The sequence below is a fragment of the Microtus pennsylvanicus genome, chromosome 14 (assembly GCF_037038515.1).
Source record: "Microtus pennsylvanicus isolate mMicPen1 chromosome 14, mMicPen1.hap1, whole genome shotgun sequence".
NCBI lineage: Eukaryota > Metazoa > Chordata > Mammalia > Rodentia > Cricetidae > Microtus > Microtus pennsylvanicus.
In genome coordinates, this window is record NC_134592.1 from 7941400 (window position 1) to 7967960 (window position 26561).

Here is a 26561-nt window from a genome sequence, read left to right on the forward strand (position 1 = left end):
TGGAACTAGCTCTGTAGACCAGGCTGGTCTCGAACTCACAGAGATCTGCCTGCCTCTGCCTCCTGTGCTGGGATTAAAGGCGTGTGCCACCATCGCCCGGCTCCATTTTTTTTTTTTTTATTTTTCGAGACAGGGTTTCTCTGTAGCTTTTGGTTCCTGTCCTGGAACTAGCTCTTGTAGACCAGGCTGGCCTCGAACTCACAGAGATCCGCCTGCCTCTGCCTCCCGAGTGCTGGGATTAAAGGCGTGCGCCACCACCGCCCGGCCCGGCTCCATTTTTTTATTGGATTATGTGATCTTTTGGTGTCCAATTTCTTGAGTTCTTTGTATATTTTGGAGATCAGACCTCTGTCTGATGTAGGGTTAGTGAAGATTTTTTTTTTCCCATTCTGTAGGCTGTCGTTTTGTCTTGTTGACCGTGTCCTTTACTTTACAGAAGCTTTTCAGTTTCAGGAGGTCACATTTATTAATTGTTTCTCTCAGTGTCTGTGCTGCTGGGGTTCTATTTAGGAAGTGGTTCCCTGTGCTAATGAGTTCAAGTGTTCTTCCCACTTTCTCTTCTATAAGGTTTAGTGTGGCTGGCTTTCTTTGATCCACTTGGACTTGAGTTTTGTTCATGGTGATAGATATGGGTCTATTTATTTTCATTTTTCTACATGTTGATATCCAGTTATGCCAGCACCACTTGTTTTTGTTTTTTTTAAAATTTATTTATTATGTGTACAACATTCTGCTTCCCATACACCAGAAGAGGGCGCCAGTTCTCATTACAGATGGTTGTGAGCCATCATGTGGTTGCTGGGAATTGAACTCAGGACCTCTGGAAGAGCAGTCGGTGCTCTTATCCTCTGAGCCATCTCTCCAGCCCACCAGCACCACTTGTTAAATATGCTTTCTTTTTTCCATTTGATATTTTTTGCTTCTTTGTCAAAAATCAGGTGTTTGAAGATGATGGATTAATATCCGGGTCTTCTATTTGGTTCCATTGGTCCTCCTGTCTGCTTTTATGCCAATACCAGGCTGTTTTCAGTATTGTAGCTCTGTAGTAGAGTTTGAAGTCAGGGACTGTGATGCCTCCAGAAGTTCTTTTATTGTACAGGATTGCTTTGGCTATCCTGGGATTTTTGCTTTTCCAAATGAAGTTGAGTACCGTTCTTTCGAGGTCTTTGAAGAATTTTGCTGGGATTTTGATGGGCAGGTAATTTTCAAAATAAAGCAAAGTGAATGATTTCAGATCCCCCCAGTTTTAAGGACTGCATTGACGGGGTTCACCCTGTTCCACCAGCCCACCCACACTTCAGAGGGTCCTTAGAGAAGGCCTCTGAGGCTCAGAGAGAGGATCCCTTACCAGTTCTGAGGCTGCTGAGACACCCTGGAGCTGGGCAGAGGCCACAACAACTGTATGCAGGGACAGAAGGACCCGGGGGTGGAGGAATGAGGCAGGGGTAGAGAAAGGGCAGGACTAGGGGCACCTGTCCTTTTGGGGCCCCATCACTGCCCCCTTCATGGTCCATTTTAACCTTAATTAGGAAAGAAAAGTCCACAAGGTTTGGCCAGGAAGCATGGCAGGGATAGGCGTAGGAGATGCCTTAGAGGGAACACTGCAGGGGTGCTGGTCAGACGGCGGTTAGGTAAAAGTACTTTTACTCCGTGCCAACCCGAGGTCAACCCTCAGCACCAGGGACGAAAGAACCAACTTAAAAGTTGCCTTCTGTTCCAGGACAGGCTCCAAAGCTCAAAAAAACAACAACAAAAAAAAAAAAAAACAAAAAAAAAAGAAAGAAAGAAAGAAAGAAAGAAAAAAGAAAGAAAAGCAAAAGAAAAGAAAAAAGTTGCTTTCTGACCCTCTACATGTGCTCACACACACATTTTTTTTTTCCTGAGACAGGGTTTTTCTGTAGCTTTGGAGCCTGTCCTGGAACTAGTTCTTGTAGACCAGGCTGGTCTCAAACTCACAGAGATCCGCCTGCCTCTGCCTCCCCAGTGCTGGGATTGAAGTTGCATGCTATCATGCCCCGAGGATGTTTTTGAGACTGCTTTCCACCTGCTGGCTGCTCTCAGAAAAGATCAGAACACACACGTACACACACTGTTCTGGGCTGGGGCAGGGAGGAGTGTGGAGTTTAAGATTAAAGCTTATGTATTTAGTTTAGCTTAGTGTAAAAGCTGATTACGTGGGCATCCAAGTATAGCAGGGTCATTACATTGCTTTCAAGGCAGTTAAACTACACAGGCTGAGTACGCAGTGGGGGACAGACTGAGTTCATAGAACTTTGTTATTTTTAATTTTTTGAGACTTCTTTTTTCTTTTTTTTTCTTTTTTTTCTTTTGGATTTTCGAGACAGGGTTTCTCTGTGGCTTTGGAGCCTGTCCTGGAACTAGCTCTGTAGACCAGGCTGGTCTCGAACTCACAGAGATCCGCCTGCCTCTGCCTCCCAAGTGCTGGGATTAAAGGCGTGCGCCACCACCGCCCGGCTATGAGACTTATTTTTTCAAGACTGTTTTTCTGTATATATCTGGCTGTCCTGGAACTCGCTCTGTAGACCAGAGCCTGCCTCCCGAGAGCTGGGATTAAAGGCATGCAATATCACAGCCACCCGGCTAAGAATGTGTTTATTTTGATGTGTATGAGCCTTGCCTGAATGTCTGTTTACCATGTGTGTGCATGCAGTGCCCGCTGAAGCCAGTAGAGGGAGCCAAATTCACTCTGACACACTAGAAATCAAACCCTGGTCCTCTGGGGAAGCAGCCAGTGCTCTTGACCACTGAGCCAACAACACTGCAGTCCCCGTGAGTGTGTAGTTTTAAATGATCTCAAGGCATATTATTAACTTGGTTGCAAGGTCCAGCAAAAGTTCACCTCAAGATATAATTTTTTTTTTTTTTTGGTTTTTTCGAGACAGGGTTTCTCTGTGGTTTTGGAGCCTGTCCTGGAACTAGGTCTTGTAGACCAGGCTGGTCTCGAACTCACAGAGATCCGCCTGCCTCTGCCTCCCGAGTGCTGGGATTAAAGGCGTGCGCCACCACCGCCCGGCTAAGATATAATTTTTAAAAAGGCTTTTGCTGATTGGCGGTGGTGTGCAGGCTTTTAATCCCAGTACCCGGGAGGCAGAGGCAGGGTGGATCTCTGAGTTCAAGGCCACCTACCTAGGTCATCTCCGGCCCTTGCTCTGTGCCAAGGAGTGTGGCCGCTTTTCTCAGCCTCAGTTTTCCCCAGCTGGAAGCCCTGCAGGTGTCAGAAAAGCCAAGCCTTAGTGTTTCACTCTGGTAGACCAGGCTGGCCTCAGACTCACGGAGATCCACCTGCCTCTGCCTGGGATTAAAGGCGTGCACCACCATGCCCAGCTATATTTTCATTTTATGTGTATGAGTATTTGCCTGAAGATATGTGTTCGTTTAGTGCCTTCGGAGGCCGGAAGAGGGCCTTCTATTCCTTGGAACTGAAGCAGCTGTGGGTCACCTGTGAATCTGGGAATCAAGCCTGGGTCCTCTGGCGGTCCAGCCAGTGCACTTAACTGCTGAGTTGTTTTCTCATCGGTAGGCTGTGTGGTCAAGGGCATTTTGTGCACATGCTTTTTCTCTGACATTTATTTGTTGTGTATATGTACCATGGTGCATTGTGGAGTTCACACATACAGGCATGTGGTGCAGACATACATGCAGGCCAACATCCTTATACATGACATAGTAAAGGAGCCAGGTGTGGTGGATCTCTATGTTCGAGACCAGCCTGGTCTACAGAGTGAGTTCCAGGACAGCCAGGGATACACAGAGAAACCTGTTTCAAAAAATCAAAAACTAGCTGGGCGGTGGTGGTGCACACCTTTAATCCCAGCACTTTGGAGGCAGAGGCAGGTGGATCTCTGTGGTTCGAGGCCAGCCTGGTCTACTATAGAGAAATCGAGAAACCCTGTCTTGAAAAACCAAAAAAAAAAAAAAAAAAAAAAAAAAAAAGAAAAGAAAAGAAAAGAAAAAAAACCCCCCAACAACAGCAACAACAAAACCCCACAAAAACCAAACAAACAAACAATAATCTGAGGAGCCAGGAATGGGTTGAGCAGGTCCCTCTGCTTGTGATAGGCGCACTCTTTGAACTGTTACCCAGATCAGCTTCTTTGGATCCCCGGCAAAGCTCACAGCACACGGTTGTGTAGATCTTGCTGTTGGTAGATGGTCCTCACCCCAAGTGTGGCTGTGACACTGGCTTCTAAGGAGGATAGCATAGGGGTGAACTTCATCATGGGGCCTGGAAGACACTGCCCCAGCCAGAGGCCCCAGCCACTGTGGACTGTGGCACCCATGTCATGTTGATGAAGTGACCTCCAGCTCATTCACAGGGAAAGCCTTAGGCCATCCCACGGGTGTGTGTGTGTGGTTCTACTCAGTGTACCCCTAAACCAGTAAGGTCGCTGAAAGTGGCTTCCTTTGAAGCTGTTCCTGTCTCAAAATGCCACAGGCAACAGTACTTTTTTTTTTTTTTCGAGACAGGGTTTCTCTGTAGCTTTGGAGCCTGTCCTGGAACTAGCTCTGTAGACCAGGCTGGTCTTGAACTCACAGAGATCCGCCTGCCTTGCCTCCTGAGTGCTGGGATTAAAGGTGTGCGCCACCATCGCCCGGCAGCAACAGTACTTGGGGACCTGGGACAAGAAAAGGAAAGGGGAAATCTGGGCACTGTACATCGTAAGTATTTAAAAATACACAGCCAGGGAAACTGTCTTGAAAAGTATATATTTGCATATTTTTCTTGTTATGTGCGTGGATGTTTGGCCTGCGTGTATGTATGTGCCTCATGTGCAGGTCTGTGGAGGCCAGGAGAAGGAATCAGATCCCCTGGGACTGAAGTTACAGACGTGGGTTCTGGGAATTGAACCCGGATCCTCAGGGCTCCTACCCACTGAGCCACTCCTGCCCTCCTTTCTTCTCTTTCTTTTTTTTAGTATTATTTTAAAGTGTGTGTGTTTACGTACACGTGTGTGCTGATGTGCTAGGAAGACAGAGGCATCTGATACCCTGGAGCTGGAGTTGCGGATGACCGAATCACTCTATGTGGGTGCAGGGAACTGAGCTCAGGTCCTCTGCAAGAGCAGTCAATGGGCGTCTCCTCCGACCATCTCTCCTGCTCCTTCCTCCCTTCTCTCCCTCTTTTGTTTTTCTGGAGACACCCGAGGTTTCTTGTAGCCAGATGGGCCTCAGCTCCCTGTGTGGTTAAGAAAGATCTGGAACTCCTGACCCTCAGGCCTCTACACACCCTGCCCCCGCCAGTGCTGGGATTAGAGGCAGATGTGAGGTCACTATGCTAGACTCTAGTTTTCTGCTGGGGCTTTCCTACCCTTTAAGATGCCCAGGAGCTCTGTGTGTTCATGAGGGTGCAGCAGGGCCAGTTTTTTGCTTGCTTTGTGGGTTTCAGAGCTGGGTAGTGTGCAGTCTGGGGGAGCCGGGATTTACTGCTGAAAAGCACACGATGCGTGCGCTACATGCACGCTGTGACGTGACGGAGGCTCTTTCCAACAGGGTCTAGCAGACGCTTCGAAGATTCTGGAGCAGTTGAGTGACATGAAACTTCAAGGAGGTTCGTAGAGCTAGTTTTCTTGGTGTTTAAAAAAATATTTTGCGGCTGAGTGGTTTGCCTGAATTTATGTCTGTGTACCAGAAGGGGATGCCAGATCCTCTGGAGCTGGAGTTAGATGGGGTGGTGAGTCATCAGCTGGGCGCTGGGCGCCGAACCTGGGTCCTCTGAGAAAGCGAGTGCTCCTAGCCATTGAGCCAGCTCTTCAGCTCCATTTTTAGCACTTTTACGCTTTATTTAAAACCTTTTTTTCAAAATTTATTTTTATTATGTATACAGTGTTCTGTCTGCATGTATGCCTGCAGGCCAGAAGAGGGCACCAGATCTCATTACAGGTGGTTGCTGGGAATTGAACTCAGGACCTGCCAGTGCTCTTAATTTCTGAGTGGGTCACTCTGGTCCTTATTTTTGAACTTTAGAGAGCGTCTCGTCTCGTGTATCCAGGTGGCTCTTTCTCTATGCGCACTGTGTCTTGTGCTCTCCTTATGCTCCCCACCCCCCACCCCGTTTGCACCCACAACACAGAGCTAGGCAAGTACTCTACCATTGTATGTTTTTTTTTTTTTTTTTTGGTTTTTCGAGACAGGGTTTCTCTGTGGCTTTGGAGCCTGTCCTGGAACTAGCTCTGTAGACCAGGCTGGTCTCGAACTCACAGAGATCCGCCTGCCTCTGCCTCCCGAGCGCTGGGATTAAAGGCGTGCACCACCACCGCCCGGCATCTACCATTGTATGTATGTACCCCAACCATAGGGTTTTGTTTACTGAGGAAGGAGCTCATGTAGCCCAGGCTGGCCTCTTGCTATATAGTCAAGGATGACCTTGAACTTCTGATCCTCCTCTCTCCTGAGTGTAGGAGGTGGTGGGGTTCAGACTTGAGTCGTTGCTCCATTTTTACAGGTGTTGGGGATTGAGTCGGGTCTAGAGTGTACTACATGAGCTATGCTACGTAAGCACTGGATGGACTGAACTCTGGCTACAGCCTTCACTGTGTGTTGATGGAGGGTCAAGCTGGCCTTGAACTAATGTTCCTCCTGCCTCAGTTGCCTCATATTCCCAGAGAATCAGGAAGGCCAGCCTGGGCTACAGGGTAGGACAGACTGTTCCCTCCCACTTCCCTGTGCTCTAGAACCTCTGACCTGGGCTTCGTCCTCTAACTTGCTATTTTTAGTTAAGTAAAGTCCACGTGCCTGGCCTTGAGGGATGGCCAGTCTGAGGCCCAGCCGACACACCTGCATCAGGGCGGCGTTCAGTGCAGCTGGCTTCCGGAAGTGGCAGAGACACGCTCGCCATCGCCTTCAGGTGCCCTCCTGTTCAGCAAGGGGGAACGTGCTGGGGGGATGCCATCTCTGCAAGTTTTGGATCCCTTCCTCCCTTTCCAAAACTGGAAGTATTCAAATTCCAGTGCTCTTTGATAAGAAAACAAAAGCTACCTTCCTCAGCAGCAAGGGCTCGTGGGAAGGTGATGGCCTGGGCTCCTCTGTTAGCTCTGCGAACCTCACTGCTTCTGCATGCGTGCAGGGATCAGTTGAGAAAGAACGTGCAGAGACCTCCACCTCCCTCTGGCTTTGGGCCCAGAACCAGTGCCAGGGCGCTGTGCGGCTCACTGTGCCCAGGAAGGGCTCCCTTACCTCTTACCTCTGCTGGGCCTTGGGAAGACTTTTGTCCATGGTTCCCTCCTTTTGCCAAGGCGAGTGTATGTCCTGTGGTGTGGGAAGCGAGCACCCCAAGTACCCCATGTGTTAAGTATATGTGCTGTGGTATGGGAAGCGAGCACCCCAAGTGCCCCATGTGTTCAGCTGCCATGGCAGAATTGGCATCAAGCCCTCCTTCACAGGTCAGCTCCAGAAGGAACCTCATGGACTTTGCGGAAGGCATCTGGAGAGAGGTAGGTCTCAGATCTGGCCAAGGACCCTGAGGACACAGGGAGCTCTCCAAAGCCAAGGCCAGCCTGGTGAGCAGGCTGTGAGTGTCAGAGACCAGGCAGGGGATGTTTACAGCCGTGTGTACAGCCCAGCGTCATCTGGTGGTGGTCACTAGAGGAGGACAGGCTGCCTGTCTCTCCTACCTCAAGTGCTGGGACAAGAGGCTACAAAACAGGAACAAATATTGACAAAATACGCCCACAGAAAGCAAGAAAGGACAGGAAGTTCTGATCCCTACAGCAGAAATTGGGAAGGGGGGACTCCCTGAAGGCCCTGACAAGCACAGTTAAAAGGATTAAGCACCATTGCCTGTGGTGGCACACACCTTTAATCCCACCACTGGGGAGGCAGGAGCAGGCCCATCTCTGTGAGTTCGAGACCAGCCTGGTCTACAGAGTTCCAGAACAGCCAGGACTACACAAAGAAACCTTGTCTTGAAAAACCACAAAAAGTTTTCCACAGGGTGGCCACACACATAATCCCAGCAACTGGGAGGCTGGGGTAGGAGGATGAGAAGTTGAAGCCTAGCCAGGGTTACATGAAACCCTGTCTTGTATTCAAAAATAAATTAATTTATTGATATACTTATGTTTTTGGTTTTTCAGGACAGGGTTTCTCTTTGTGGCCCAGGCTGACCTTAAACTAAAGACATCTACCTGCCCATCTCCCAAGTGCTGGGACTGAAGACCCATGCCACCAAGCCTGCAAAACCCTGTCTTTCAGTGTTTTGCTTACACGTATGCAGTCCCAAGGTGACCAGAGAGGGACTGGAAGTCTAGATGGCTGTGAGCTGCCACGTGGGTGTTAGAGACTAAGCAGCTGACCCATATCTCCAGCCCCGAGACCCCATCTTAAACAAGTAAAACAAGCCTGGTGTGGTGGCCTTGACCCCTGCACTAGGAAGGCAGGAAGGGTTCCTTGAGTTTGAGGACAGCTCCAGGCTAGTTAAGGTTACATAGTAAGATCATCTTTACAAAAAAAAAAAAAAATAAATTATAATACCCCCCCCCCCAATCTGGGGATGTAGATCAGCAGAGTGCTTGCCTAGCATTTATGAGGCTCTGGGTTTGATCCCCAGAAAGATCTCTCGATGGGGAGATGAAGGCAAGAGGATCAGAAATTCAGGGTCATCTGACTACATGGTTAGTTTCAGGCCAATCTTTGCTATGAGTTCCAAAAGCTGGATGGTGGTGGCTCACGCCTTTAATCCCAGCACTCGGGAGGCAGAGGCAGGCGGATCTCTGTGAGTTCGAGAGCAGCCTGGTCTACAGCACGAGTTCCAGGACAGCCAGGACCGTTACACAGAGATATACTGTCTCAAAATGCCCCCCCCCCCCCAAATCTAAGTAAAGCAAATCATATACAATTGTCACCACAGCGGTCTTTTCTGCATCTGTGTGGCACACCAGCCTGCTGCCGGGACTATTCACTGGTTCAGAAACTTTTCAATCTGTGGTGATGGGAACTGAGTCTCAGGTCCTCGTACATAGCCAAGCCCTCAAAAACCTTGTCATTAGTTTTTAGATCCTTATGATGGTGACTCAGAAGACACTCCGGGTCATTCCACCTGCCGCAACTACCGCCAGCGTGCCTACCGCCTCCTGGGTGACAGGAACCGCAACACACCTTCCTACACATTGAAGTTCAAGGTTGCTGAGGAGACCAGTGTGGAAGACTCACTCCCACCAAAGGCTCCAGATCTCACTCTGAAAGCATCTGGCTGGGCCCCCATCGCCCTGGAGGCCAATGATGTTGACATGCAGCCTGAGGGCGAACTGAAGGCACTTGACCCCCAGGAGGCCAACGGTTGGCCTGCCAGGCTGTCTCCATCACCAGAGGACTGGAGGATGACAAGGGTTGCCAACCCCCTCATTCCTGTGGAGACCCCAGAGATGAGCAGACACCTGCCGAGCAGAGCCAGAGCGTCACGGCCACCTCCCAGACTTGGGAGTGAGAAAGACAAGGGGCCTAGGCTGCCACTTTCTAAGAGAAAGCTGGAGCTTTTCCTTTCAGAGCCCGAGAGAACTAAGAGGAAGAAGTATGCGGCCTTGCCCAGGGGCCGGGTTAGCGCAGAGTCAGGACACACTCAAGACCAATAGCAAAGAGTGGTAAACAAGTCTCTACCAAGCTGGGGAGACAGCTCAGAGGGTCAGGGTGCTTGCTGCCAAGCCTGATAACCAGAGTTTGATCCCTAGGACCCACATGGTGGAAGGGGAAAACCATCTTCGACACACTGTTCTCTGACCACCACACAGGAACAGACTGGTGTGCTTGTGCACGTGTGCGCATACAATGTGAAAATCAGATGGGTTACAACTCAGCGACGGCTCCAGTGGACTTCGCTGGGCCTCCAGACCCCAGGACCTTGTCTATTTATTTATTTATTTGATCTTCGAGACAGGGTTTCTCTGTAGCTTTTGGTTGCGCCACCACCGCCTGGTGACCCCAGGATCTTGTGACATAGCCCCAGCAACCTTCCTGCCTTAGTCTCCCGAGTGCTGGCTTGCGGGCTGAGGCAGAGGCAGGGCAGATCCCTCCCCATTCCTAGAATGTTCAGAAGTCTAACTGATCAAGCCCTCTGTGCCACCTGGGAGCAGGGCCTCTTATAGTCAGCTCAGACTCAGCCTACGAGAATGTTGTGCTCACTGTGGGTGGCATGTTTCCTCCTGTTCCACTTTTGCCACTTTGTTCATTGGAATTTTCTTTCCTGTAGGTAGTGAGAGCTGAACAAGAGTCTGGTGCAGACGCCAGAAGTCCAGGTCCCATCTCCTCTCCAATCTAGTGTCATCCCCATGGCATGGACAAGGACCACAAGGTTCCCAAGGACAAATAAAAAAGGTGCCACAAGGAGGTGCCCAATCTTGGCAGAGCAAGGTCCACCTTGGGGCCATTCCAGCACTGGTTAGGGGTTGGGTCTTGCTCATCAGTGCCCAGGCTGGCTCTGCCAGAGAGGACAACAGGGTGGATGGTGACTGTCTAGCAGACTGACTCTTCTGACTATAGGAGGGAGCAGGTGGGAGTGCTCCCTGGGGAGGAGGTGCTCCCAGAACCAGAAGTACAATTATGGGGCTGGGGCGAAACTAGTGTTGCCAGCACTCCCCCAGACTCGGGCAACATCCTTGGAGGACAGACAGCAAGGAAAAGCCACAGTGGTTCCTGTGGGCTCTGCAGGGCAGAGTCACCTCCATGTTCCTGTTCCTCAGGGAGATAATGTTGGCAGCTTTTGTTTATAGTGAGAGTTGGCCACTTCCTCCTGTTCATGAGCTTGCTGTGTCTGCTCCCAGAGCCCTTGGGGGTTAGGACGGTGCCTCTCTGTTAAGGAGTCCTTACAGCTAACAAGTGCCACACCCACTGTGGAAACCCAGATTCGAGAACCAGGTTAACTGCCACCCTTACTGTGAGGCCAAGGCCACTCTCTCACCACGCTGGGGCGGTATGGACATGAAGTGTGGGAGAAGGGGATTGGTGGCAGGACTGTGTTTAGGACAGGAAAGATGCCCGGGGGATGGAGGTGTCAGACAACCGAGTTGCAGTCAAGAACACAGTTGTAGGCAGGCTCGGGATGAAGTGCAGTTCTAGCCTCGCCTGGCTGCTTCAGTGTCTGTGACCATGGTGACAAAGGTGAGGTGGGCTGGGGTGCAGCTGTCAAGAGCTGCACCATGGGGGGAGACGTAAGGATTCTCACAGCAGACAGAGCGACCACAAGAGGTGGGAGGCTGCCATGCTTAGTGTTTTATAATAAAACAAGCCGTTCCATAGCCGTCCACACACACACAGACGTGCATCTTTCCAGCCTGTCCCCACCTCAGCAGCAGCTTTCACTTCCTCCAGCGCAGACCAAACACTTTCTTCTTACCAGTCCATCCAACTTCCCAACGCTTAAGGATTAATGAATGTTAGATATTGAATGTTACTATTCCAGAAGGGATCCAAGAAAAGTCTAGCTCTACTCAGTGCACAGAACTGCAACTCCACGCTCGTAGAAGCTGCGTGGGTCTTCCTTTGTAGCAATTTCAAAGTCCACGGTGAAGATAAGGTCTGCCCGAGTGAAGTTCAGGTAGACAGGCAAGGTTACCTGTAGGACAGACAGGGGTTGCTGTGACTCACTCTGGAGACAGGAAGTCCTGCTCCTGTGGGGTTCAGGCTGTGGTGAAGTTGTCAGGCAGGGGGGATGGCACTCACCACGCTGGCCTTCTTCTCGGCATTTGTTTGCTTCACCCAGCGTAGCTGTGTTAGCGGGAGGACTGTGGAGATGGCGTTGGAGAGTGACAATTTGTTGTTGTTGCATGTGGCTCCTTGAAGTTTCAGTCCTGTGAGGAGACATGGAAGCCTGGGCTGAAGCGGCCCCAGCCACCCAGCCCTGCTTACAGGGCACCCACAGGCTGAGTGGGGCTCTGCCTGGCCACTTGCACTGCAATCAGGTCACACTGAATGGCTGTCTGAGCACCCAGACACTAGCTTACCTGTGACCCCAAAGCTGCAGGCATCCAGGGTGGCACTCTGTGAGGCAGTGACATTGACTTCCAGGCAGAGTTCCTCCAGGGACCAGCTGTTGGCTTGTGCCACATACTGTCTGGTGGCAGTGATGTAGGCCTCAGGCACAAACAGGCCACCCAAGCACACGTGGATATTCTGTAGAAACAGAGCCCCAGGGAAGGAGAGCAGGTCAGGCACAGACCTGGGCTGTCCCCAATGCCATCCTAAAGGACACTTTTCTACCCAAGTCCAGCTCAACAGGCGCTACCCTGACTTTTCAGGGCCATGCTCGCCCACCTTCAGTTCCTTGGCACCACCAGATGCGGCCGCCTGTGAGATATTCTGTAGCTGTTTGATCCTCTCACTGAAGTCCGACACCCACTGGATAACCGTCATGCCTGCAGGCACCGTGTAATGGGACCAGCTCCTAGGCAAGATCCCTGCAACAAGGAACCAAGACCCAGGTGTTGGCATCAGCTCTGCCAACTCCCCAGCAGCTGAAGTGGCTCAGGCTGCCAACACCTGCATAGCACAGCACTACTCCTGGCTGCACCTGGTACCCTATCCACACCCAGTAGCCCAGAGCATGCTTGTCAGAGTAGCGTGGGGTGCACGCTTGGCGGCCCAGCACTGCATGCAAGTGCACTCTGTCTCTGGACTGGGGACACTGCCCTGCTCCTGCTTGTTTTGTGTCCCTTCACTGCATCACCCTGCAAAGTCACAGAAGCTGCGCAAAAACTTCAGGGAAGCCCAGGGAAAAGCGGGGGGGGGGGTTTCTCTGACCCTCCCCCGCTCCTGAGCCGCCCTGAGGAAGCCTGAAAAGATGCAGGCAAGGCTTAGGGCTGCAGGGTGCCTATTCACGGGAGTGGACAGCTGACCAGCAAACCCTGCACCTCAGCACCTTTCACCAGCTCGTTGATGAGTGTGCGCAGGTAGTTGGTCTGCTTCTTCTTCCCCTCGCACACTTGGACCACGTCAGCAAGGTCCTGGCGTACATCTTGGAGTAACTTGGCTCCCATTTTCACTTCTCTCTCAAAGAACCGAAACAAAGGATCCTAAAACCAAAGAGAAGAGGAAAAATCTGTCTACAGAAGCAAGTCAACCTTAAGAGGGCCTCAGATCTATCCTACGCCCCAGCCTTGCCACCAGCTCCCAATATAAAGAATGACCTCTGCCCCTAACTCTCAGATCATGGACAGTTCTGAAACAGTTCAATTAAAAGTGGCCTTTCCTTTTGCTCAAGATTGGATTAGCACACCGACTCTTAAGACAATGCGAAGGCTCCAGCCCAGCTACCTTGATGTTCTCCACAGTGCGCTTAAGTGGGCTCAGTGTCTGTGGGATGAGGTGCAACCAGTTAGATGCCGTGGTGTGCAGTGTCCTCATCCAGGCAGGGCGCCCATCAGATGTGGAATCTGTCCTTGTCTTCTTCTCTGTCTCTGCATAGGCCAGGTCATCCTCATCCTCCAGCATCTGCATCTTCAGCATCTTACTGATCATGTCCACACCTAGGCCAGCCATGGGTGGGAGGCAGGCAAGGAGGAAGAGTTTAATGTCAAGAAGCAGTGGTACATCACCAGTAAGTCACTACAGCAGCCTACTGGACTCTGCACACATGATCTAGTGTAGACCAGGCCCAGAGAAGAGGTAAACACAGAAGAAAACAGGCCATGTTAGACTAATAAGACAGATCCAGTGTCCGGGCATGCCCCATGATGTTGCAGTATGTTCATACAGCTTTGGGTCTCAGAAGCCATGCATTCAGTCTGTCATGGGGATGTTTGGGATGGCAGCTGGGATTCCTGTGAACTCTGCCCACATCCAGTTGTGACTGAAGGCACAGTAGTGCCTGGCCTGGCCCTTTCCCATGGAGACTGAAGGTCAAACTGTTGAGCTTCCCTGCTTTCTGGACTGGGAAGGCTGAGAGCTGGGCAATGACCCTGGAGCACCAGGTTCCTGACAGTGCTGATAGGACACAGGAGTTACTACTCCTGGTCTCACTTGCCCCAGCAATTTTCTGAGACCCATACAACGACAGATGGCTTATATACTGGAGAGGCTGTACCTAACCTGCTTAGCTTCCAGGTCTCAAATACTCATTTTCAAACTAAACCCACAGAACAGCTGTTCACTACCCACTCTCCATTACAATAGTCCCCGGCTTTTCACAAAGGTGGCCTCCTCCCACAAGCACTTCCGACACATGAAGCACCTCAGAAATAGGCAAGCTCCCAGAGAATGTTCTCTGCAGAAGGGAGAGGCAGCTGGGAGCCATCCGGCCCGCCTCATCTGCTTTGGAGTGTTTGCGCCAGCCCCACCTCTTCTCAGCCTTCTCCTAGAAACCAGGTTAGGCAAGCACCTCTCAAACCTGTCACTCCCAGAAAGTACTACACTGTTCCTACTCATCTGGAGAGTCTTGCTTTAGAATCGCTGACTAGCCGGGCGATGGTGGTGCATGCCTTTAATCCCAGCACTCGAGAGGCAGAGGCAGGCGGATCTCTGTGAGTTCGAGACCAGCCTGGTCTACAGAGCGAGTTCCAGGACAGGCTCCAAAGCCACAGAGAAACCCTGTCTCGAAAAACCAAAAAAGAATCGCTGACTAGATGGCACTTTGAATGTATTTCCAGTTTTATTTTCTTGGCTCTCTTCTGGCTGAAATTACTTCTCAGTTCAGGGGGGAAGTCTTTTGTGTGTGTTTTGAGGCAGGGTTTGTCTGTTCCGGAACTTGCTCTGTAGACCAGGCTGACCTTGAACTCAGAGATTCATCTGCTTTTGCTCTCAAGTGTTGGGATTAAAGGCGCGCACCACCACTGCCTGGCATCTTACCTGATGTTTTTAAAGATGTTTTATGTAGCCTAGGTTGGCCAGCCTAGGTTAGCCAAGAACTCTTGACCCTGTTGCCTCTACCATATGGGTGCTAGGAAGCCAGGCTCTAATGGCTGTTTTAGGACAGCGTTGAAGGGGAGGGTCTGCGGTTCACTCACAGAGCTGCTAAGTTGTGTTAGGCTCTGGATTCTACTCGCAATGTTGTGAAAAGCAAAACAAAAACCGACTTTATACAAGGTATGCTTTGTTGTCTAAGGCATGGTCTCATGTAGCCTGAGCCTAGGGCATGCTGTGTAGACCAGATGTTGAACTCTGGTTTTTCTGCCTTTGCCCCAGGCTAAGGCACAGGTCTGTGTATCTACCAACCAAGCCCCTATCAGTGCTTCCAACCTGGAACTAAAGCCACTTTTCTGCACCTTTCCAGAGGTGAAGAAGCCCTACTCAGCAGGCTCTAGAGGAGTGAAGAGACTCACGGCCCACCTTGGGTGGTAAGCAGGACCCTCTCGGCATTGTTGGGCAGGCCCAGCCACGAGGGCGTCTGGGCATCAGGCAGCAGCTCCACCCACTGCACGAACTCCTCTCGCCTGAGAAAGCAGGACATTTGGAATCAGAGTTGGGCAAACTGGCTCCAAATGCTCCCTCTGCCACGACTTCTGTCCCCATAGGCAGCCATACCTGATGCCGTCAGGCATCTGGATATCCTTGTGCCCATCAACCTTGCAGGCCAGCTTGAATTCACTATCGAAACTCCGGGTTGTGAACAGACGCTCCAGGAAGGTATTAAGTAGACGTTGATCAAACTCATTGTCCACGCGGCCACCATAGATGGACTGGGCCATCAGGGTCTTCAGGGCAGACCATGGGATCTTATCAGGTGAGATGTTCTGCCGGCCCTGGGGTGAAGATAGGCTGAGTCACACGGGTACACGCAAGGGGCCGGCTCTGTACCTCTGAGGGTGCATCTGCTCACCTGGGACCTACTCCCGTATAGCAAGTGCCGCACTGTTAAGTTCTGGCTGCTAAAACACTAGCACTCCTGAGTTCCCACATCACATGTGATTTCCCCTAAGTGCACTGGCATCTTTGGTGTGGCATAGCCTACTTGCCTTGGCTGTGTCATCCAGCCATGTGTCCACCGTGTCACAAGCCGATCGAAGGTCAGATTCTCCAAATTCGTATTTCTTTGACCACCCCAGCGGAGCATAGCGCAGGCGCTCTTGGATAATGGCATGGAACCACGCCAGCAGAAAGTACAAGCGGGCACGCTCATTTGGAGACTAGACGAGGAAGACGACCAAGGACAGAATCATCAGAGAGCATCATGTGTTTGTCTAAGACAACTAGACACTACTTTAGAAGTAAAGATCTGAAGAGTGACTCACACCCTCACACCTCAGCCACCTGGACTGCAGCAGCAGTCAAACAGTATGGCCGACAGAACAAAGTACCCAGTTTGTGGACCAGCACAGATACGACGGCACCTGAATTTAGACAGGCTTTCTAAAATTGAACTTAAACAGTGGATTTTGGCACTAAGCAAAGCAGAATTGACAGGGATCCTTGCTGAAGTACCATTGTCCTCATGTGGCACAGGGGCAGAGTGGCTTCAGGGGCTGTGCCTACTATGCAATCTGGAGTGGACTCTGGGGTGCATCTGCTCACTTGGGACCTCCTCCTCACTCTTCCTGCCTTCCCCCGTGGTCTTGGGTTTGTGTGCGGGTGTACCCAGGGCCATGTCCTTTACCTTGCATATCCGAGAGACAGGGATGCTGCTGAACGTCCTCAGCATGTTAGCTTTCACCCCAGGCGGTGGCTCAAACACGAAGATGCGGCCTGCACGGAGCAGGTTCACTGGCACCTGAGGGAGAAGGTGGCCTTTATGATGTCTGCTTTTATTTTAGGGAGACAAGGTGTGGTTGACCTCAAGCTCCTGGCAATCCTCCTGCTCCAGCACCCAAAGTTCTAGGCTTGCAGATGTGCCTCCACAGCCAGCTAACCCTCTGGTTTTGATGCAGTAGTTTCTTGACTGTGAACACTTACACAGAAGGCTCCAGCACCCAGAGCTTCTACACTTTTTGCTCACCTTGGGGTTGATCTCCATGGTGAGGAAAAGTCGGAAGCAGGCGTGTGGCTGCAGGGAGTGCAGCTTCTTTTCCAGCTGCATTAGCCACCCTGGGGCCAGATGTACATTCTTCAGCATCACCCACCTGCACACACACAAGGTCACAGTGACTGGACAGCCTTCACAGGGATCCTGGGTACACATAGGTCTTTAAGACCAAGCCAATCACACCCACCTGCCTGACTTCACAGCGGTGTTGATGGCCTTATCTGCTTGGTTAAAGCCTTCTGCCGAGCCTGAGACAAGGAAGCTTAGTGTGAGCAGCAGCAGCCTTTTGCTCAAGGCTGGCACATGTCCACGAAACCATTAAGCGTCCTTACCAATGGCAATGGAAGTGATCTGCGTGTTCTGTTCAGCTGCGAGGTCCTCAACATGCCCACTGGCATCATACCCAGGCACAGAGCACATCAGGACAGGTGTGTTTGGCTTCACCTGTAAATGAAAAGGTAGATGCGAGATAGGACCTGAAGGAGGTGTTTGTTGGCTTTGGGGAGATTGCAGCCAAGAAGCAGTGTGCCTGGGCTGTGGCCAGCGCTGGTGCCAAGGCAAATGCTGTCTATGGGAGCCAGGATGAGACACTGGGACATTACCTCTGTGCCCACAATGTGGGTGAGGTCAAGTGGCTGCTCCATGATGGACATGAAGGATTCCCCGAGGTTTGTGGAAACAAACATGTGGGCCATGGCCAACAGGCGGTCAGGTCGGAAAGCTTGAATGAGCAGTAAGCGGTGGATGGCTTGCCCGATGGGAGCTGAAATGAGATATGGCAAGGGTGAGTAAAGGCACTCTTGGAGATAACATCCCTTCTGACTTCTCTATTCAGGGAACTGGCTCGGCCAAATGCTCAGCCTGAGATTTAGCTCACACCCTACTGATTCTCTTGGGCCCAAGGAGCATCTGTCCTATTGTCTGCTGACATTTCAGATGCCCAGCGACAAGTTTTTAACACTAGGCATGGGAGTACTGAGCAGGTGCCATTGGTTGATATTACAATTCCCAGGCTAGCCTTGAACTCATGATCCTGCCACCTCTTCCTCCATGGTGCTGGGATTACAGATGTGTGGCTGCCACACCTGGCTCATTTGTTGACTATGTGTGGTTGCCTGCATGTGGAAGCATGTGCACTCACATGCCATGGCATGTGTGTGGAAGGCAGAGGACAACCTCAGGCATCAATCCCTTCAGCCTGCAACAGGGTATCTCTTTACCACCGTGTGACCAAGGCTAGTTGGCCTGTGAACTGCTGTTCATCTCTCTCTGCCTCCCATCTCCTCGCAGGGGGGTGCAGGGGTCATTGATGCTTGCACTACTGTCTGTAGGTTTTGGGAATCCAAATTCAAGTCACCTGTCTTGTGCAACAATCACTTTTACCCACTAAACCATCTAATCCCTAGTCCCCTAATCTGTTGCATTATGTGGTCCTGGGTAGCCTTAAACTCTGAGATCTACATACTTCTGCTTCCTCAGTGATGGTATTAAAGGCATGCATTACAATGCTTGACAAAAATAAAACTTTATTTACTTATTTTTGAGACAAGGTTTCTTTCTATGTTGCCCTTGGTTGCCCTGGGGGGAGTTTTCTTTTTTCTTAAATACATTTGAAATTTTTTATTTTGTGTGTACAACCATGTGTAGCCACCACACCCAGCTCATCCGTGGACTGTGCGTTGCATATGGAGTGTGGAGGTCAGGATGGCTAGGGTTGGTTCTTTCCTAGCTCGTGGGTCAGAGGAATGGAACGCAGGACTTTACCCACAGAGCCCTCTTGTGGCCTGGCCAGCCCAGGGCAGGTATGCTGCACTCAGTCCGTGTGGCACAATCACAAACATTTCCCCTTCATCTGTTAGGCATCCCCATACCTCAGTGAGGAGAACTGACTTCCCAGGGCCCTAGGCCTGCTAGGTAAGTACTCTATCACTGAGTTATGTGGTATCACTCGCCTCCTCCATCCTCCTAAGGTCACTAATGATGACTTGAGGGAGGAATAAGAAATCTGGTCCTCCATTTCTTAGTCAACTCCTACTTAGGAGACATCTCTCTAAATGGTTTCCTAAAATGGTGATTTTGTTGTTTTGAGACAAGATCTCATCATGTAGCCTAGGCTGGCCTGGAACTGTTAATCTTCTCACCTCAGTGAGTAGCTGGGATTCAGGGCTCATCACCATTCTGGACTGGCTTCTAACAGGTTCTGATGCTGGGGAGTCACTGATACTTCTCTTGGGAAGCATTACACCCAAATTTATATTAAGGTTCAGAGAGAGAATGGCAGGGGCCTGGATCTGACTCACTTGTAGGTGTTTCCTCGCTCCAGAGGTACGGCACGGTCTGCTCTGGTGAACTACTGTCCAGCCAAATGCCAAACTGCTGCAGAGACAACAGGGAAGTGTCAGCACAGAACAGCTACCTGGCGTGTAGGTGCTGGGAACGCAGCCCAGGCTCTTGCTCCACTGGCTGAGCAGGCCTTTAGGGTCTGACACAGGCACACAGTCAAGACTGTGGGCTTCCAGACGACATTTCTCACTGGGAACACGTAAGACAATTACCTCATCTGCCTGAACTTTTGCAATCAGATCCTTAAAGGCAGGCAGACAACTCAACCTCACGACAGCTTCCGCCTGCTCCACAGTCAGACCCTGGATTTTGGGGGTGGAGCCAGCACTCAGCACAATCTCCTTCCCTCTGAGGAAGTGCTGGAACTCTGCGTCATAGGTGGGCTCCCTGTGAAGGGGGGCACAGGTCAGGCAGAGTATCTTTACACAGAAACTGAGACAACAGTTGTGATTCAAAGGCCAGGGAAAGGAGAAGGCACCCCAACACAAGATGCCAGGACGACATGCAGAGCCACGTCCACACCTGAGCCAGCTGGACTCACCCCATGGTGCCTTTCAGCTTGATCCTCGCCAGCAGCATGGCAAAGGTGATGTGGTCCTGATGCAGCATGCCTCGAGCCACCCGGTTAAATGCCACCTGGGGACCAAGAAGGGAACATTGGTGCTCTGGAGACAGTACTTCTGTATCCTCATACTAGACAGACGCATGCTCTGCTCTCTACCTGGAAGAGGTCCTTGGTTATGATGGAGAGGCGCTGCGTGTGGTCAGTGGCTCCCTTCAGGTTTGGGTTCTCATACAGCACGTTGTGGTAGATATCGAGGAAGAATTGCAGTGAGTACTGATACAGGAAGTGAACCTGGAAGGAAGTCACGTGACTATCAGAGTAGGCCCCAGGCCAGAGTGGGTTCAGGGCTGCTATGCCAAGGGCCTCACCTGCTTCAGGGACTCCATGGTGAAGTAGATGCTGCTGCAAGCAGTGGACAGTGGCAGGTACTGCTGGGACACGGTCTCCACCTCCTGCATGACAATGTCTGTCTCCTCCACTTTTCTGGTGACCTCGGCAGCTTCCCGCTTTAGATTCTCCAGGGTGGTTATAATGGTGTCGTCATCCAGAATTCGGCCTTTCACTTCGTTGAGAGCTTGCAGCAGAGACTTTTCTAGCTGCCGTAGACGCAGCTGAAATTCCCCTTGAGAGAGAAGACAGGACAGGCATTCCTATTCCCTGGGCTGTCCAGTGTCATCCTTGCCCCCTCATCCCTCAGAGCCCAGCCTGCCACTTGCACCGCCACCTGGAAGTGGAGGACCAGAACCTTCCAGAACCTACCTTGCAGTTTCAGGAGGTCAGAGCGCTTCTCATCCACGTCGGGCCTTTCTGCTTTAAGCACTTCATTGAGACACTGGCTCTGTAAGCTGCTCCGGGTGACCGTGAAGTTCACAAAGGTGACCCGGGAACAGAGATCTGGAGGGAACTCCACCTGTCAGAAAGGACAAGACAGGCTGGTGGCTTCAGTCACCTCCTAACACCACCGTCCTGCTCATCTCCTAAGTGTCCCCTGCTTACAGTTGGGTCTCGGGTAGACAGAAAGATGACAAATGATGGTGACAGGTCTATGTCTTGGTCCCCAAGAGTAATCAGCACTCTCCCTCCTGTCCGGCGAACTTCACGATTCAGTACTGGATTCAAAACTGGATCATAGCTTTCCACATCCTATGTAGGACACAAAAAGCAGATGTCAGTTTCCTATCTGGGCCAGTGCACCATCCATAAGCCACCAAGCCCTGCCTGTGATCCCAAGTTGAGTTATGCCTTTTTATCGGGCAGGGCACTTGTACATGTGAGGCCTGGGTTTTATCCCCAGCAACGAAAACCAGCTCAGAGATATGCTAACCACATGGTTTATTAGCCATACTGAACACCAGCTTTTGTTTGCTTTTGTTTTTCAAGACAGGGTTTCTCTGTGTAGCCCTGGCATTCTTGAACTTACTAGACCACGCTGGCCTTGAACTCAAGACATCTACCTGCCTCTGCCTTCTGAGTGGTGGGATTAAAGGTGTGTGTCAACACAGCTGGCTGGGGGGTTTTATTCTTGTTTTAGTATCAAACAAAGCCTAACAAAGTTCAAAGACCATCAGGGATTGAGCTGTGTGATTTAGATTTACTTTACATCAACTGTAGATTGATGGACCACAATAGGAGTGACAAATCCAAATACAGACACAAACCTGGACGAGAAGGGGATTGCCAAATCTGAGAGCACTCTCCAAATTCTTCCGGAAGGCATCATCTAAGAAGCTGGTCCTTGTGATCTTCCGGTCCTTATACTCATTCATGATGAATTCTGTAGCCTGTCCCGAGGGGTCAATGATCAGTGGGTACCTGAGGGTGAGGTGACAGGAGAGCAGGTGAGAGGAGTCCACCAGGAAAGGCAGAGGCTCCTGTTCACACACAGATGTGACTTAAAGAAAGTTATTTCTCTGAAGCATTCCCGTGGTGAGCAGAACTGAACAAAGATGTAAAAGCAAACATTGCCCTCTTATAGCACAGCCTCCGCCATCTCCTCCATCCAGGTGTGGTGGATACAGTTCAACAGGGTGGCCATTCACACGGTCCCTAGTCGTACCTCCGGCCTGGAAGCACATACCTGTTGAAGCGCTTTAGCATGATGGCATTTTCTGTGCACAGGTCATCAGCAGGCAGAGAGCTGGCTTGCCAGCGGAGGCGCTCGTCAGCATTGGAGAGATACTCTGTCCTTGCGATGTCTGTGCGGAACTGAAAGGGGGACTGGTTATCTCCCCTGTGACTTGGCATCACTGACGGTCCAGTTAGGACTTGGTCAGTGCCCAGCGCTGGCTGGACTGCCGGTTACCTGGATATTGGCTTGCTGTAAGTGATGAGACCAGGTGGTGAACAAGTTCTGGCGCATCTGCTGGTCAAAGTACCCTGCATAAGCAATGAAGGCAGCGGACAGGAGGCAGTCACCAGCAATGGTGGACATCTGGTTTTTGAAAGTTTCACTGGTCTTTTCCCAACGTTCCCTTTCAGCAGATAAACTCTTTAGAAGCGCAGTGCTCCGGTTTACCTAAAGGGGGCGGAGAGGGGGACGCAAATGAAAAGACATATTTAGGAATACCCTGAATACTACAGAGGAACTCAGCCATGGGGCCAATGAGACAGTTCAGTGAGTAACAGCTCTTGCTGCCATGATGGCCAGAGTTCCATCCCTGCAACCTACACAGTGGAAGGAGAGAACCAACTCCACAGAAGTGTCCTCTGGCTTCCACATGTGTGCTATGGCATACACATACCCGACCCCTGAATTAATGAGGAAAAAATATCTACATTGTGTGCAGGGTCCAGGAGAACTAGAAGCAGACTCTGGCTGGGCTACAGACACTAACAGCACGTGTGTTGGGGTCTCATCAGAGCACATGCCAAGGCAGAGCTTTAACCTTCAGCTCTGACACATCTACACCTGGGATTTGCCTAAGGTGAGGAACAGCTGGGTATGGCCAAGGGGAAGACACACTGGTAGCCTATGTAAAGGACTCAAGGAGGAAGTGAGTTAAAGTCACTGTTCTTAGTGCAAACTCAGGGTCCCAACACACACGAGCCGGTTCACTGTATGACTCAACACTTGTCAATCTAGGCTTCCACCAGGGAGACCATAAGGACCTTCTATGTAACTGAGACTTCAGAGAACCTTCGGTAGCAAGGCAAGGCTTACTTTGGCTTCAACAGCCGCCAGGTCTGCCTTGATGGCCTGGGCCTCTGAGATGAGGACTGCGTACTCCTCCTTGTAGCGGGCGATGCTGGCCTCCAGATCCCGGATCATCTGCTCCACCTCATTGGCTTTCTGCTGGTTGTCCTTGGCATCATCTTCCAGTTTCTGCAGCTCATTCCGCAGGGGCTCCACTCTCTTTAACATGTCTGCATAATTCAGCTGGGAAGGGCAAGGCATGGGGTGTGACGAACAATGACATGTAACAAGGAACAGGGGTAATGACATGAATGTGTGAAAAATGCCACAATGAAGCCCATTACTTAGAATAGCTAGTTAAAAATAAAAGCAAGGGATGGTGCTGGTGCTTGTAGTCCTGGCACTTGGGCTGCAGTAATCTGGGCTTTAAAGGGAGATTCTCTCAAAAACCAAATGGGGTCTAGAAAATGGCTCAGCAGTTCAGAGTAATTTCCACCCTCACATTAGAGAGGACCTGAGTTTGTTTCCCATCACTCAGCCCTTTTCTGGATTTCTTATGTACACACATTCACAACACAGACACGTACACAATTTAAAAAAAAATGAAATAAACCTTAAGCTGGGTGGTGGTGGCACATGCCTTTAATCCCAGCACTCAGGAAGCAGAGGCAGGCAAATCCCTGTGAGTTTGAGGCCACAGAGCTAGTGGCCTACAAGAGCTAGTTCCAGGACAGGCTCCAAAGCTACAGAGAAGCCCTGTCTCAAAAGTGCCCCCCCCCCCCAACAAACAAACAAAAAACCAAACCAAACCAAACCCTTAAAATTAAACCCTATGGCTAGATGGTTCAGCAGATCAAAGTGCTTGCCACGTAAGCCCGGAGACCAGAGTTTGATTCTCAGAACCCATGTAGACTCCACAAGATGTCCTCTGATTTCCACACGCCCAGGGGACACACATCCACGGAAGAACTGGCTTTCTGGGCCCTTTTTCAGATCACTAGCCCACTCCACCCTTGGCAGTGCCTTTTCCTTTCCTAATAAGCTAAGTCTATATCTAACCCACAACTAATTTAAAAGGCATGACTTTTTCTCCATCTTTTCCTCCTGGAATCCACACTCTTTCCACCTAACCTATACTATGGTTTTCTTTTAAACACAAACAATGAACAAAAACCCAGAAAACGACCACAGGAGCATAACAGTAACGAAAACAAAGACGTGACAGGAGAATGGCCCCAGTGGCAGGGCCGGCTGTGGAAGAACCCACCTGTGCAATTGCCCACTTCACCATGGGGCCGCAAGCCAGGGAAGCCCGGTTGACAATTTCATAGTTGTAACTGGGGTTGGACATGTAGTTTTTCTTCATTTTCTCCCTTATGGCATCACTAGGAGAGGAAATTATTTCTAAGCATGCACAAAATAAAAATAATGCATTTCCCTGAAATACAAATGCAAAGACCTAGCAGCTCTGATGATGCTGGCTGAGGCCTGGGTCTCAAGTGAAGGTGACAGGGTTGCTGAGGACAGGCTCTGGCCCCCTCACTACAGCTGGAAGAGTCTTGCTCTGCTGCCGCAGGGCTGAGTGCAGTTGCATGCACAGCTATTTGGAGGATGAAGCTGACTGCTGGCAGCGATGTCAAAAACATCCGCAGAGGAGGATGTTTCTGTGACAGTGTGACCTGTTCCCTCTCACAGATGACATGCCAGGGATGCCCATGCAGACCCTTTAGAAAGCATCACTGCAAATAGCCTCAACCTCTGCAGTAAGGACCTCACCTGATCTCCTCTGCCGAGAAGTTGACGATGGTGGGGATGAAGTTCTCCCTCATGATGATGGAGCGGATCTGTTTCCAGTCTGTGGTGCTCTCCCCCAGCAGCAGACAGATGGACTCCAGGGCCAGCTTCACAGCCGCAGGAGGGTTAGCCATGGACCTCACCTCCACCAGGTGCTGCTTCTTAATGGACTTCACAGCTGACCAGCAGGGGGACGGTGGGGAGACAAAGTCCAGGTGAGACTGCACAGAGCAGCCACCAGGGCTCTGCCCCATTTAGAGCACACCTCACCTCACCTACCCTAAACTGCTAACTGTTCCTGGCAAGCACGGTGTCCAATTATTTTAGTTTCAAGAATTACACTGTCAACCAGCTATAATTATTTTTTCTCTTTTTTCTTTTGGTCTTTATGAGACAGGGTCTCTCTGTGTAGCCCTGACTGTCCTGGAAATTCAATCTGTAGACCAGGGTGGCCTCGAACTCACAGAGATCCAATCCACCTGCTTCTGCCTCCTCAGTGCTGGGATTAAAGGTGTGTGCCACAACCACTCCCAGCTATTTTCTCTCTTGTTACTTATTATGTAGGAGAGGAAAACCTTTCAGAGAAAATATGACTTGTTTTCCAAAGATAACACCTCCACTTTTGCTTTATGAGGCAGATAGCGACCCCAAGCCACAGACAGGCTGAGGCCTGCGCAAGCCTCATAATCTGTTATAATTTACAGTGGTCTAATGGGCTTGTCTAAAGAGGCCATTGCCTTTATAAACTTTCTCTTCACATCCATTTCTGCATGGAAACTGAAAGCCTCTGTAGGTGGTGGACTCTGAGCCTCTGTAGGTGGTGTGACTCTGTGAGGTGTGAAATCAAAGTGCTAATAACTAGGCCACCAGACACAGCCAAACTCTAGTGATCAAGACAGAGCACAGCTAAGGGCACTCTTTACTGGGTGACCACAGACCAACGTGGGAGCTATTGCTACAGCACTTCATGGCCTTTCAGGGACAGAGGAAGAGAGACTAGTGACCCCCCTGCCTATGTCTTCTGAGCGCTGGGATTAAAGTTGTGCCCCTATACCACTGAGTGTGAGTGTTTTGCCTACAGGTATGTATGTGCACCATATGTGTGCAGTGCCTGAGGAAGCCAGAGGAGGATGCTGGAACCATTGCAACTGGAATTACAGGAAGTAGTGAGGGGCATGTGGGTGCTAGGGAGTGAACCTGAGTTCTTTGTAAGAGCAGCAAGAACTCTTAATGCTCAGCCGTCTCTCCAGTCCCTATTTTTCACTTTTTTAGATCCTCCTGCCTTAGCCTCACTACTGCTTGTGATTACAGGCTTGTGCTCCAGGCTCAGCAAGACACAGAGTACTTTTGCTAAGTTTTCGCTTACAAGAAGGGCTTGGCTACAGTAAATCAGACTGGTGTTATATGAGCTCTGCTCTAAGGGGTAGAAACAGGCGGAGCACTTAGCAAAGGCTTCAGATGTCTGACTACAATGCTTCTAGAAACACCCACCACTGGGCCTCATAGGAAGCCACACAGCGTCTCAGTGAAGCCGAAGTCCAGGCTCTGATAGCATTTACATACCATTCTGGGCCTCAATGACAGCAGGCTCCACTTTATCAAGATCCTCTTTGACACTACTCTGCTTGTCTGCAATTACTTCTTGCTGTTTGTGCAGCTGCTCCTGGATTTCTTGGCTCATGACCTGGAAGGCAAGGACGGCTAAAGCGCTGGGGGACTTGCTAAGTGAGCCTTAAACAGCTCACCTCCTGCCAACACACACCCAGCTAACCCACTCAACTTAGAGCCCTTTTCAAACCAACCCTCCTACTGCACGTGCCAGTCCA

The 26561-nt window shown here is 50.6% G+C and overlaps 2 protein-coding genes across 2 annotated transcripts in view; one reads left to right on the plus strand and one right to left on the minus strand.

Annotated features, from left to right (window-relative positions):
* The first annotated feature begins 6766 nt into the window (after positions 1–6766).
* LOC142835218 (uncharacterized) lies at positions 6767–9587 on the plus strand. The gene is made up of 3 exons (XM_075948531.1): positions 6767–6865; positions 7401–7451; positions 9006–9587. The coding sequence occupies exons 1-3, from the start codon at positions 6767–6769 to the stop codon at positions 9585–9587; spliced, it is 732 nt and encodes a 243-aa protein (XP_075804646.1).
* Positions 9588–11197: 1610 nt separating this feature from the next.
* Dync1h1 (dynein cytoplasmic 1 heavy chain 1) overlaps positions 11198–26561 on the minus strand; it is a 66498-nt gene continuing 51134 nt past the window's right edge. The window contains exons 51-78 of the mRNA XM_075948504.1: positions 26299–26419; positions 24718–24913; positions 24209–24326; positions 22969–23184; positions 22111–22323; positions 21886–22013; positions 21467–21620; positions 20805–20951; positions 20568–20718; positions 20177–20430; positions 19965–20099; positions 19785–19879; positions 19456–19630; positions 19201–19276; positions 17503–17663; positions 17233–17344; positions 17088–17148; positions 16874–16997; positions 16535–16648; positions 15897–16067; positions 15466–15683; positions 15271–15374; positions 13261–13472; positions 12866–13019; positions 12262–12404; positions 11952–12120; positions 11671–11798; positions 11198–11563 (exon numbers count right to left, since the gene is read on the minus strand). Of these exons, the coding sequence (XP_075804619.1) occupies positions 11435–11563; positions 11671–11798; positions 11952–12120; positions 12262–12404; positions 12866–13019; positions 13261–13472; positions 15271–15374; positions 15466–15683; positions 15897–16067; positions 16535–16648; positions 16874–16997; positions 17088–17148; positions 17233–17344; positions 17503–17663; positions 19201–19276; positions 19456–19630; positions 19785–19879; positions 19965–20099; positions 20177–20430; positions 20568–20718; positions 20805–20951; positions 21467–21620; positions 21886–22013; positions 22111–22323; positions 22969–23184; positions 24209–24326; positions 24718–24913; positions 26299–26419 (4179 nt within the window). The 3' untranslated portion in view covers positions 11198–11434. The remainder of the gene's footprint in view (positions 11564–11670; positions 11799–11951; positions 12121–12261; positions 12405–12865; positions 13020–13260; positions 13473–15270; positions 15375–15465; positions 15684–15896; positions 16068–16534; positions 16649–16873; positions 16998–17087; positions 17149–17232; positions 17345–17502; positions 17664–19200; positions 19277–19455; positions 19631–19784; positions 19880–19964; positions 20100–20176; positions 20431–20567; positions 20719–20804; positions 20952–21466; positions 21621–21885; positions 22014–22110; positions 22324–22968; positions 23185–24208; positions 24327–24717; positions 24914–26298; positions 26420–26561) is intronic.